Raw genomic sequence first — 13,707 nt, forward strand, 5'->3', positions numbered from 1 at the left:
TATATATGTATATATATATATATATATATATATATGTATATATATATATGTATATATATATATGTATATATATATATATATATAATAATTATATATATATATTTTTTATGAATAATATTTTGATTTTGAGGTGATACTTTTGACAGGTTTTGTGAGATTCACCTTTAACGCAAACCCCAGGTGCATTCATACTCGAGCACAGCACCGTAGTAAGGCTTTTACACAAAGCAGACTTGATGGTTGAATGAATCCAGGTTTGCAACAGAACCTGAAGTGTAAAACTGCAAGTGTAAACTGCTGTAGGGGCGTTTCTAACCTCCAGCTACTGTTCTGCTGTGTGGTGTTGTCCGAGAGCAGAGAGCCCATGGGTGAGTTGGAAAGCACAGGCTGGCTGGGATTGTGCATGGTCATGCCTGACATCTGCTGCCATGAAGAGGGAATGAGGATCTGCTGGGTCCCTGCTGGCCAGCCCTGCTAAAACACATACACAATGACAACTGAACAAAACCATTTAGTCAGAAACTCAAATCTATTTTCCTTTCTATTAATGTGGGGTAACAAGGCCTGTTTACACTCGAAAAACACTCCAGAGCATTAATGTCCAAACAGGTGAACTGTGATTGAAGAAACTGAATTATGACAATACAGGAGAACTTGTATCAATAATAGCAAGGCTTTTGTAATAAAATGGTGCTGGGCAGGTATAGTATAAATATGCAATACACACACTCCCATTTTGTCAACAATTGCTTTTCATATAGCTCCTTTTTGCGGTGAATCTTGGTGTAAACAGGCTTTAAAACATTGATGCACTTTGATTGACAGATGCATAATGAGCACATTCAGTGTGGCGACGCTCAGTCTGTCTGCGTTCGATCTCTTCCTGTCATACATGAAAAGCAGATCCTGTCCTACAAGCTCTTAAAATCATGCAGAACTTCATTAAAACAAAACAACACAGTGAGAAAGTCAATTTCAATTTTCATCTCAATTATGTTGCTTGACTAATCGTGAATCTTTCATGCTTAAAGGGGAAATGGGAGTCAGAAAATCATGATAGAGTTTGAGCAGATCAGCCTTTTATAAAGAGAAGAATAGATGCAAAATACACAAGAAAATAATAACAATTGCGCAGGGAATTTAACTCAAGTGATTACCAAAGCAACACAAGTCCAATTTATCTGCATAGAGAGGAAAGGACTGGTTAGCAGTGGAAGGAAAAAAGGAGAGTGAGTCAACGGGGAGACATTTGTTGCCACAGGAGTGGGTCTGTGGAAAGAGAAATCATTTGGATTGCATAGAGTCAAGCAGCCATGCTTCACTGGATAGAGCTCTGGGGCCCAGAACAGATGCAGCACGAGTCCAAGAGAAAAACGCCTTGTTAAATCATGATTGATAGGTGAAGAAAGAAGAAAACAAATCTAAAACAGCCACTTTCCACCATAAAACTCCTAAAGAAATAAGGGCAAATAGCAAATCACATCAATTAATTTGATAGCTTCAAATCACAGCAGCCTTCGTAACATCACAGAGTAACAGCAATGTGCACAGAATTTACATTAGGTACCTGCTGTGCCACTTTCGGTCAGAACTGTAGTCTGTGCATGTACACAAATGCACATGAGAATGCTTCTATATATACATATCTGTAATTTTTTAAATAAATTATATTTTGTTTTTATTTTAATTTTTTAAGAATCTATCTAAATTATTAATATTAAATTAAAACAGCACTTATAAAAACTGCATTATTATTATTTAAAGGTGCTGTTTGTAAGTTTTTGACTCTACTAAAGCATAAAAATACCATAATATGTTTGCAGATATTTAAGAAACATGCTAAGTTAACATACTTGTTTATCTGAAAAACAATGCTACAGTCAGTTATTCTCCTTTGAAAATGTGCGTTCCGGGCAGGAATGTCGGTCTCTGTTTTGGTTTGTGAAACCCGCCCACTGCCAGTTTACCCAATTGTATTTCGGGACCCCGGGTTGCCAGTTGGCGGAAAACACAGCGTATTTCATTTCTTTCTTTTTGAACAATTTAGAAGAACTAGCTCATAAGAGTCATTTGTTGTGAATTACACTACACTGGTTGCATAGTATTGTTTTTGCATGCAGCCCATGAAAACAACTCAATAGAAAAAAACATTTTCTTGGCAATAGCTGTTTGGTACACTATCTTATTATCTCATTCAATTCAGAAGTTTGGCCTAGAAATGCAACATGCAAAGAAGGTAAAAGAAAAAGAGGAAAAAAGGAAGAGGAAGTAGTTGTCACACTGCAGGGCGCAGGTTTACCAGCATGGTGGCATTCTGCTCCAGACGCCGAGAGCCCAAGGCCACTGGAAGAGGCAGGGAGGCCACTGTCAGCGGCGTGCTGCTGCTCTGGTTGGGGAAGGGATAGAGGGATGTGTGGAGGAACTGAGGATGGAGGAAAGGGTGGAACGGTTACAACACGCTGGCTGAGCTGACGGAGAAAGTAACTCGCCAAGACTTTCCACCACCATCATCATTGTAATAGTGACAAAATGAAGAAAAATGATGTCAAATACAAAACAGATCAATATCATTTGACAGTAAAGACAGCGACTCACTAGCCGCCTCGTAACAACCTGATTTTAACAACTTGACTGTTTTTGTTGAAATCTCACCCTTTTCTTTCAGAGGTCTTCCAAAGTCACATATTAAAAATGGAATAAATGCCTGCCTTTGACTTATCGTTCTGATTCACTGTCATGTAAAGCTAAACAAGACAAACATTTTGGCTGATAATACACTACCGTTTGGGGTCAGCAAGTTGGGTTCAGTATTTAACTTTTTTTTTTTTTTGAAGGAAATGGATACTTTCATTCAGCAAGGATGCATTAAAGGGTTACTCCACCCCATTAATCACAGTCATTAATCACTTACCCCCATGTCGTTCCAAACCCGTAAAAGCTTCGTTTGTCTTCGGAACACAATTTAAGATATTTTGGATGAAAATCGGGAGGCTTGTGACTGTCGCGTCGCTTCATAACGTTACGGTTGAACCACTGATGGCAGATGGACTATTCTGACGATGTCTTTCATACTTTTCTGGACCTTGACAGTGTAATTTACTAGGCAGTCAATGGGACAGTCACAAGCCTCCCGGTGTTGTGTCGAAGTCTGTTCCCCCTATGTTTCCCCTTAGTTTAGCATTCCCGCTACACAAACAGCGTACAGAGCACGCGCATGTGCTCGTTCCAATGTTCCTGTGCACTGATACAACTCAAATTTGACATTTTAAATTTGATCATCATTTAAGTGATTGCTTTATATGAAAACATAATAGATATGCAAGCTAATGATGTAGTTTAATAATTTAGCAGTAAATAGGTACCACATACCTCCAAAAGCACAGCATAAAATATTATTGTATTATATATTTTATATACACACTCACACTGTACAACAATAATTACTATTTTTGCATTATTGTAAGGGGTAGGTTTAGGGTTGGGGTAGGTGTTAATATTAATGAAACACAATCTAATAGGTAGAAAATTCAATTTATTGTTAGCTTCTGGTTTTTGCTGTATCCCTTCTAGCCACAACCTGGAACAAGCACATGCGCGTGCTCTGTATGCGGGAACGGGAACACTAAACTAAGGGGAAACATAGGGGGAACAGACTTCAACACAACACCGGTTTTCATCCAAAATATCTTAAATTGTGTTCCAAAGACGAACTAAGCTTTTACGGGTTTGGAACGACATGGGGGTAAGTGATTAATGACACCGTTTGGGGTCAGCAAGTTGGGTTCAGTATTTAACTTTTTTTTTTTTTTGAAGGAAATGGATACTTTCATTCAGCAAGGATGCATTAAAGGGTTACTCCACCCCATTAATCACAGTCATTAATCACTTACCCCCATGTCGTTCCAAACCCGTAAAAGCTTCGTTTGTCTTCGGAACACAATTTAAGATATTTTGGATGAAAATCGGGAGGCTTGTGACTGTCTCGTCGCTTCATAACGTTACGGTTGAACCACTGATGGCAGATGGACTATTCTGACGATGTCTTTCATACTTTTCTGGACCTTGACAGTGTAATTTACTAGGCAGTCAATGGGACAGTCACAAGCCTCCCGGTGTTGTGTCGAAGTCTGTTCCCCCTATGTTTCCCCTTAGTTTAGCATTCCCGCTACACAAACAGCGTACAGAGCACGCGCATGTGCTCGTTCCAATGTTCCTGTGCACTGATACAACTCAAATTTGACATTTTAAATTTGATCATCATTTAAGTGATTGCTTTATATGAAAACATAATAGATATGCAAGCTAATGATGTAGTTTAATAATTTAGCAGTAAATAGGTACCACATACCTCCAAAAGCACAGCATAAAATATTATTGTATTATATATTTTATATACACACTCACACTGTACAACAATAATTACTATTTTTGCATTATTGTAAGGGGTAGGTTTAGGGTTGGGGTAGGTGTAGACGTTAATGAAACACAATCTAATAGGTAGAAAATTCAATTTATTGTTAGCTTCTGGTTTTTGCTGTATCCCTTCTAGCCACAACCTGGAACAAGCACATGCGCGTGCTCTGTATGCGGGAACGGGAACACTAAACTAAGGGGAAACATAGGGGGAACAGACTTCAACACAACACCGGTTTTCATCCAAAATATCTTAAATTGTGTTCCAAAGACGAACTAAGCTTTTACGGGTTTGGAACGACATGGGGGTAAGTGATTAATGACAAAATGTTCATTTAGGGGTGGAGTAAACCTTTAAATTTATAAAAAGTGACAGCAGAGATATTTGTAGTCACAAAATATTTCAAATAAATGCTGTTCTTTTAGACTTTCTATTCATCAAAAAATCCTGAAAAAAATGTATCATGGTTTCCACAAAAATATATTAATCTACACAATGGCGTTCAACACTGATAATAATTAGAAACGTTGCTTGAGGAGCAAATCAGCATATTAGAATGATTTCTGAAGGATCGTGTGACACTGAAAACAGCTTTACCATCACAGATATAAAAGTTATTTTAAATTGTAATCATATTTCACAATATTCCTGTTTTTATTGTATTATTGATCAAACAAATGCAGCTTCGGTGAGCATAAGAGACTTCTATTAAAAACATTTAAAATTTCTTACCAACCCCAAACTTATGCATGGTAAGCAGTGCGAACAAAAACTATAACTTCAACAGATCAGATTACAGAAATGTTGATGTTTGTTAAATGCAGTGTGCATGTGAAATGATCCTGTTTTAATTATATTTAACGTAAATGCCAGCTGATGATGATATTTTCCTGGAAAAAGGCTGTTTACACTTCATGTTACACCCGCTCTGAGACACAGACTAAAAAGGATTTAAAACAACTACCTCTTTTGTTTTTAGTCTTCACTGTAATTCTTGTTGCACATTACTGAGTAAAAAGGTGATTTAGGAAAAAAAAAACACTCAATGCTAACAGTGAGGAAATCACAAGAACAGAGAAACAAGGATCATATAAAACAGTGTAGGAGGAGAAACAGATAACACACAAACATGATGCCTACCTGTGTGAGCATGCTGGGCTGAATGTGTAGAGGCTGGGTGGACTGGTTCTGGGGCACTATGGGAACAGAGTTATCCATGCTCACTGGATATCCAGCGTGTTTATTGGAGGTCTGCAGCCCTGGGGAATCAAACATGAGTGATTCAGTTCATGCATTCGGAAGCGGTGTGAGTCTAAAGGAATGGAGGGTAGGGTGTAGGGAGAAGTGGGTTTGGACAGAGAGGTAGGGTCAGGTACAGGCTCACCCTGGATGGTAGGAGGGCACACAATGAGGGTTTGCTGGAAGGGCTCTGTCTGGGCACACAGCTGAGTAGGGCGAGCCTGCAATGGCACACTCTGCTGAGCCAAGCCTGGTATATTTATAGTGGCCTGCTGGTATAGACCAGGCTGGTAGTTCAGTAAAGGGACGTTGCTGCTAAGAGACAGGGACTGGCCCCCCGTGGAGGCCATCTGGCAGTTACGGAAAGAGAGGGAGATTCTTAACAACATTGACTAAGCACAGAAATAGCACTAAAGATCTTAATATAGCATGTACAGTGGGTACGGAAAGTATTCAGACCCCCTTCAATTTTTCACTCTTTGTTATATTACAGCCATTTGCTAAAATCATTTAAGTTTCTTGTTGTTGTCGAAGGCCGTACACCTGCGCTTGCAGATCTCCATGTTTTGGAAGCAGGACTTTACACTACACAACAAGAGAGGGCGGCACTAGTGTTAGTGTCATCAGAGGAGTACTGGGAGAGATGTGGCTATTATATCTACATTATATGTAGATAATCAACTCGTCAGCAGAGCAGGGCTTACTGTGAGCTGTGTGGGAAGTGAAGCAGCTGAGCCATTGTCACAAATGGGTGGTTGAGGGTCTTGGTGGGCGTGATCCGCTTGTCTGCGTCTAGAGTTAGCATTTTCTTTAGCAGGTCAATGAACTCCCTCCGATCAGCCTTCTCCGCCAAGATGTCTGTGCCCTCCAGGTTAGTCATGTTGACCTGGAGTGTGAGAAAGAACTAACTTAAACCTGGCAATATAATAAGTTTCAATATTTAAAAAAAAATCAATCAATCAAAGATATAAGGAAGTATTTAAGATCCTGCATTATTTTAAGGTCACTAATCAAAAAAGATTTGTGACATTGACCATGTTAAATGAAGTTTAACTGTTTATTCATTAAGTTAGTCAAGGTTTCACTCATAATTAGGTTTTACATGCTCATTTACTTACTCTGACACTCAGAAACTAACAGGCTGTTTTGCAACTGTACCATGAATTTAATATGTAAATGACCTCTTTTATGATTGGATAACCAATCAGTGCCTATTTAATATTCAACACCTTGCTTATCCAATCACAAAAGAAGTCATTTTTAAAAGAATCCTGAAGTCTCTTATGCTCACCAAGGCTGCATATCTTTGATCAAAATTTTTGTAAAAACAGCAATATTGTGAAATATTATTAGATTTAAAATAACTCTTTCTCTTTTTGAATATATTTCAAAATTAAATTTATTGTAGTTTTCCATTTTTTTCTTATAAATAAAAATATTAATTTCTTTAAAAAAAGATTGAATCCTTTCTGAATAAAAGTGTGTGTATATATATATATATATATATATATATACATAAGTGAGTTTTTGACAAATTACTGAACATATAGCACTACCTGCATCATGTCATCAAGGCAGTTGAAAATGTATTTGCGAGCCTCTTTGGACCTTATCCCAAACTCTGCCTCGTGCTCTGCGGGAGTCTAAAAACAGAAAAACATCAGTGAGGAAAGCGTTCAATCATGAATTGACCGCTGATGCCTTTGGACATAAAATACACAGCAGTGCTTTAAGTGGGACATGCCTTGAGTCTCCAGAGAGGGTAGCTGGAGTCTGGGCCTCTGTGGAAGAAACGGCTGGTTTTAGTGCCAGCGCTTAGGAGATACTCAGCTGGCAAACCTTGAGTCTGGGAAATGTACCGAATCTGTAGAGATATACATTAAATGTAGATTACACTCCCATTTTTCACAGATGGACAGATGTTTGTAGCCAAGTAGTATATGCAGAGAAAGGTAACTAGTCTGTATTTGCTGTATATGATTATTTACTAGTAATAAACTAATATTTCAGCCAGTATTGTCAGTTTTAAGATTATCGGTACTGGCATGACTCTTCATCATAAGTGTTAGCGACCCCTTGTGTTGCTTTCCAAATCTATTAATAGCCTTCTCAATTGAATTTTGAATAAAACTAATTGATTTAGCACAGAACTGATTAAATTTAAGCAAACAAAACCTCATTACTGACCTGATCATATTCTGAGGCTCCTGGATACAAAGGCCAGCCCAGAAACAGTTCAGCAATGACACAACCCAGTGACCACATGTCAATGGCCTCACAGAAAGGAAGGCCCAGAATGATCTCAGGAGCTCTACACCACAACAGGCAAATTACAACACATTAATGAATAAATTAGCTTCATTTCACTGGCAGATATTTTTATAAAGTGTATTAGATTGGGAGAATTACAGGTAGGGAGATACATAACTTAACTTATGCATTTAGCAGACGCTTTTATCCAAAGCGACTTACAGTGCACTCAGGTTATACATCTTTTACCAGTATGTAATAAAATATATATATGATTTACAGTAAACAAATTATTTAGGGATGAAGACATGTGAAGACATTATTTAGTGATAGACATATATATGGATATTTGGTCATTTTAAAATTATCATCAAATGCAGATTTTTTTTTAATTTGTGTAATTACCAAAAAGTACTAAAACACATTTTTATTTAATATTTAAAAACTAAATTGAAGAAATATTATGATTTTTTAGAACGAAAATAAGTCGTTTTCTTAATAGCGTTTGAATGTTTCCCAATTGCGACTATTTCTCATAATAGCCACTGAAGGTCTCACAATTGCGACTATTTCTCGTAATAGCATTTGAATGTTTCACAATTGCGACTATTTCTTGTAATAGCCATTGAAGGTCTCACAATTGCGACTATTTCTCGTAATAGCATTTGAATGTTTCACAATTGCGACTATTTCTTGTAATAGCCATTGAAGGTCTCACAATTGCGACTATTTCTCGTAATAGCATTTGAATGTCTCACAATTGCGACTATTTCTCGTAATAGCCATTGAAGGTCTCACAATTGTGACTATTTCTCGTAATAGCGATTAAATGTTTCACAATTGCGACTATTTCTCGTAATAGTTACTTGTATGTCTCACAATTGACCTATCGGTAAGCCCCGCCCCCCTTAGTTACTGTTGCTCCCTCGGACAAAAAAAATGGAGCTGCTCACTCTCTTACAATGAGCACCCCATATTGACAGAAAAACACAGAATTGTTGACATTTTTGCAGATTTATTAAAAAAGAAAAACTGAAATATCACATGGTCCTAAGTATTCAGACCCTTTGCTGTGACACTCATATATTTAACTCAGGTGCTGTCCATTTCTTCTGATCATCCTTGAGATGGTTCTACACCTTCATTTGAGTCCAGCTGTGTTTGATTATACTGATTGGACTTGATTAGGAAAGCCACACACCTGTCTATATAAGACCTTACAGCTCACAGTGCATGTCAGAGCAAATGAGAATCATGAATTAACTTAAATGATTTTAGCAAATGGCTGCAATATAACAAAGAGTGAAAAATTGAAGGGGGTCTGAATACTTTCCGTACCCACTGTATATTACGGCCGTCACAATCGCGGATGACAACACGCAGGACCAACACTGTTCATGTATCGCAGGGTACGATTAAATTAATTAACATTTAACCATTTTCATATGGAGAGGCACTGAAATGTAGACCTTCATTTATGTGTTTTTGACCTACACTGTACATGATGTGAGAACAGCCCGCTATTTAGGTTTGTACCGACAGCATTGACTCACTAACTTTAACGTTAGTTTTAGCCAGAGATACCTTGCTGAAACACAAGATGACATTAACGTTCTGCTTGAGCAGATTAAAATTGTAACTTAATGAGAGTATGACAACAAGAAAATTAAAGTTTTTGTCTTCATTGGGATTGGGGTTGAATGCTTAGGGACATTTTGCTCTGTTTTGTTTGGGTTTAGGAAATGTAATAAAATAAATCCTATTGCCTATCCACTCGGAATACCTGGAATCAGTGTTACAAGTACCCCAGGCACATCGTTTTTCCATTTTTGCAGCATAAACACCATAAAACCGATGGTGCTGAAACCTAAAGATGTCCGAGTTCTGCTCCCCGTGCAACTAGGGTTGGGTATTGTTTGGGTTTTTTTCGATACCGGTGCCAAATTGATACTTTTAAAACAGTTCCGGTGCCTAAACCGATACTTAAACTAAAAATAAATAAATAAAAATTCCCCCCAAAAAATGATGGATTGGCCATTAGCACTATAAACACATGATGTCTGTTTCATTCATACTGGACGCCAGAGGGCGCCCTCGCACAGAAAATCCACAATTCAATAGAACAGAAAAAGAACAGATAATGCTAGTGTTAGAAGGTCATTATTTATAATAAATAAAAAGAAAATAAGTGGAAAGAATAGAGAATGCTAGTGTTAGACCGACTTGAGTTCACATGCATTTTCTCAGTCGGGAAATTATTTTTCACGTGCGGTGCCAGTGATGATGCTTCTTACGTTCGTTTCGGAGAACCAGAGGACAAATATTTCAATCGATCGCTCAGGCATGGCACCGAAATCTGTGTTTGGATTCGGTTCTAGTACATACCGGTTATATAGGTACCGGTGCCATATTGGTACCGGGTTTCGATACCCAACCCTACGTGCAAACTGATACTCGACTGCCATTGGCTCATCTGCGTTCGAGGGAAGGGGCTTACCGATAGGTCAATTGTGACTATTTCTCGAAGTAGCGACTGAATGTTTCACAATTGTGACTATTTCTCATTATATCCAAATAAAACCCTAAAACTAGCCAAATGCCTATATCTAAATGTAAACTCAGTATTAGGGTTTAAGGGAGTTTAATAGTTTTTATGCACATAATAGTATCATATCAATATGAATTTATATAAATTCATGCCTGTAACATTAGTATAATTATCTTGCATTTGCTTTTATTTGTTTAGAATGTATGTACATTCTTATGCCGCTTAGTAAAATGTAACTTGGATGCACTAAGTTGCTTTAGATTCTAAATGCACAAATGTAAATGTACAACCACTTGTCCATTCCTTTTGACATCAAATATCCCTTACCGGTAGTATCTAGACTGCAGGTAGGTTGAGCACACCGCCTTCGAGACGTGATTCGCTGAACCGAAGTCAATGACTTTGACTCTGTAGGGTTGTCTGATGGGGTCCACCAGCATGATGTTTTCAGGCTTCAGATCAGCGTGGATGAGACCCAAGCTCTTCAGCTTCAGCAACGCCGTGGCAACCTGCTGCAGGACCGGCCGGATACATTTGAGGAGCAGTGGGCTGAACTTGCTGTGCTTGAGGAAGTCGTAGAGGTTCTGCTCCAGCATCTCAAACACCAGACACGTGTGGTTTTTGTGCTGGAAGCACTCGTAAGAGCGCACAAAGTTGAACTCGTCTGCATTCTCTGTGCTCAGACGGCTGAGGATGCCCACCTTTAATCGGACAGGATTGAGTTCATTACATTTAAATAGATCTGTATCAAGCACTTGATTGATGATTAATAGCAAACTTAGAAATAGATGCATTACATTTATCACTGCATTAGTCCGATATTAATTATAAGTATTTGCTACAGAAGTCTGTTTCCACCTCAAAGTAAAAATTATTAAAACTGTACTTCCTGTATGTGCAACTTTTATTTAATGTACATCCTTCAATTGTGACTAATACTAGTAATTGTGACTGTGTATCTCACAATTGCAACTTAGCACCTCACAAATGCAACTTCATATCTTGTAACTGTGATTATTTTTCATAATTGCGACTTGTCCGATCTTACAATTGCAACTATTTCTGGCAAATAGTTATTGTATATCTCACCATTACAGCGACTGCATATCTCATAACTGTGACTATTTCTCATAATAATGACTGTATATTTTACAACTGCAACTATTTTTAATAATAGCTATTGCATATCTCACATATGCAACTATTTCTTGTAATAGCGATTGTTCACAGGGAGCTTGATTGACAGGCAATCTGACCAATCAGAACGCGGCTATTAAGTGCCGCCGTTGCTATCCGCCATCTTGCCCGACAGCTACGGCCGGTCTCCATAGAAATCAATCTTAAAACGGGATAAAAAGATGGACTGAATTTAAACTTTTTCAATAAAGCTAAATATAAAAATGAGCGCAGGGTTAAGCTGTGCTGTTGTTGGCTGCCACAGTAATGGCAATAAGCTAAGGAATTCCTTTAAAATATTTGTTTTGCGTACCAGAAAATCTGCCCATGTCCGGCGCTGTATGCATGGCTTGCATCGCTTAAGTTAAAATACTGAGTGTTAATTAAATAATAAAATAATATGTTAAAATGTGTGCTCTTATCACTCTGTGAACAAAATCCAGTGAACTTCACCCCGATCAGGAACAGTATATGTACATGTGCGTTCATCTGTTTTTAATGCAGAATGTTTTACAATTGCGACGGTTGCTCGTAATAGTGACTGTATGCCTCAAAACTGTGACTATTTCTCATAATAGCGATTGAATGTTTCACAAATTGCGTCTATTTATCGTAATAGTGACTGTCTCACAATTGTGACTATTTCTCATAATAGCGATTGGCGATTGAATGTTTCACAATTGCGTCTATTTCTCGTAATAGCGATTGAATGTTTCACAATTGCGTCTATTTCTCGTAATAGCGATTGAATGTTTCACAATTGCGTCTATTTCTCGTAATAGCGATTGAATGTTTCACAAATTGCGTCTATTTATCGTAATAGTGACTGTCTCACAATTGTGACTATTTCTCATAATAGCGATTGCATGTTTCACAATTGCGTCTATTTCTCGTAATAGCGATTGAATGTTTCACAATTGCGTCTATTTCTCGTAATAGCGATTGAATGTTTCACAATTGCGTCAATTTCTTTTAATAGAGATTGTGGGTCTCACAATTGTGAAGCTGTACATCTCACAACTGCAACTATTTCTCGTAATAGTGAGTGAATATCTCACATGTGACTATTTCTTCAAATATTCTCACAATTAAGATTATTTCTCGTAATAGTGATTGAATGTCTCACAATTGTGAAGTTGTATATCTCACAGCTGCAACTATTTCTTGTAATGGTGATTGTATATCTCAAAATTGTGACTATTTCTCGCAATAGCGATTACATCTCACCATTGCAACTATTTCTCGTAATTGTGACTATGTATCTTACAATTGCGACGTAGTATCTCACAACTGCGACTGTATATCTCACAATTTAAACTTTTTCTCATAAGCAACTATATATCTCACAACTGCTACTTGTGACATAGGCCTACCTCACAATTGCGACTATTTCTCTTAATTGCATATGTATATCTGATAACTGTGACGGTTTCCCGTAATTGCAACAGTATATATTTTTTTTAAAAACTGTATATTTTTGTTGATAGAGCAACTGTATATCTCACACTTATGACTAATTCTCATAATTGCAGCTTTATATCTCTTAATATCTCTTATTTATTTCTTGATTTACACTTAAGGCACAAAGGAGCTTCAGTCATTTACAGCACTAAAATACAATGATTGGGAAAGACTTTGATACTGGTTAACTGCTCACCTCTATTTGACCCTGGCGGGCATATGACGGATGATTCTTGAGAATCTTAATGGCCACAATCTCATTAGTTCCACGCTTCCAGCATTTCGCGACCTGTCCAAATGTTCCCCGGCCGAGAAACTCCAGCACCTCGTAGCTGTTGGAGACAGAGCAGAGGATCTCGTGCTGCACCAGCTGGTAGTCGCCCTCACTGTGGGAGTTGCTGCTCTTGGTGGTGGATGTGGAATGAGCCGTGGCATTGCCTCCACCTCCGGCCACACGGTTGGGGAGCACAGGAGCCGACAGCTCCTCCAAAATCTGCACGCTGTCGCTGCTGTCCACCTCCTCACTTTTCCGCTTCAGACTGCCCTGTTTCTGATAGCCCTCACATGTCAGAGAGGTGGAGCCTGTATCTTTTCCACGCTGACTGGATGTGGATGATGA

At 38.1% G+C, this 13,707-nt stretch overlaps 1 protein-coding gene across 1 annotated transcript in view; it reads right to left on the bottom strand.

Moving 5' to 3' along the window:
- LOC107664210 (homeodomain-interacting protein kinase 1-like) overlaps positions 1–13,707 on the bottom strand; it is a 23,908-nt gene that overhangs the window by 7,839 nt on the left and 2,362 nt on the right. Inside the window, 11 exon segments of the mRNA XM_016454712.1 lie at positions 317–474; positions 2,300–2,422; positions 5,555–5,673; positions 5,799–6,045; positions 6,145–6,238; positions 6,358–6,539; positions 7,210–7,296; positions 7,398–7,517; positions 7,841–7,964; positions 10,779–11,152; positions 13,285–13,516. Coding sequence (XP_016310198.1) covers positions 317–474; positions 2,300–2,422; positions 5,555–5,673; positions 5,799–6,045; positions 6,145–6,238; positions 6,358–6,539; positions 7,210–7,296; positions 7,398–7,517; positions 7,841–7,964; positions 10,779–11,152; positions 13,285–13,516 — 1,860 coding nt within the window.

The sequence above is a fragment of the Sinocyclocheilus anshuiensis genome, unplaced genomic scaffold (genome assembly GCF_001515605.1).
Source record: "Sinocyclocheilus anshuiensis isolate Anshui unplaced genomic scaffold, SAMN03320099.WGS_v1.1 scaffold67, whole genome shotgun sequence".
Lineage (NCBI taxonomy): Eukaryota > Metazoa > Chordata > Actinopteri > Cypriniformes > Cyprinidae > Sinocyclocheilus > Sinocyclocheilus anshuiensis.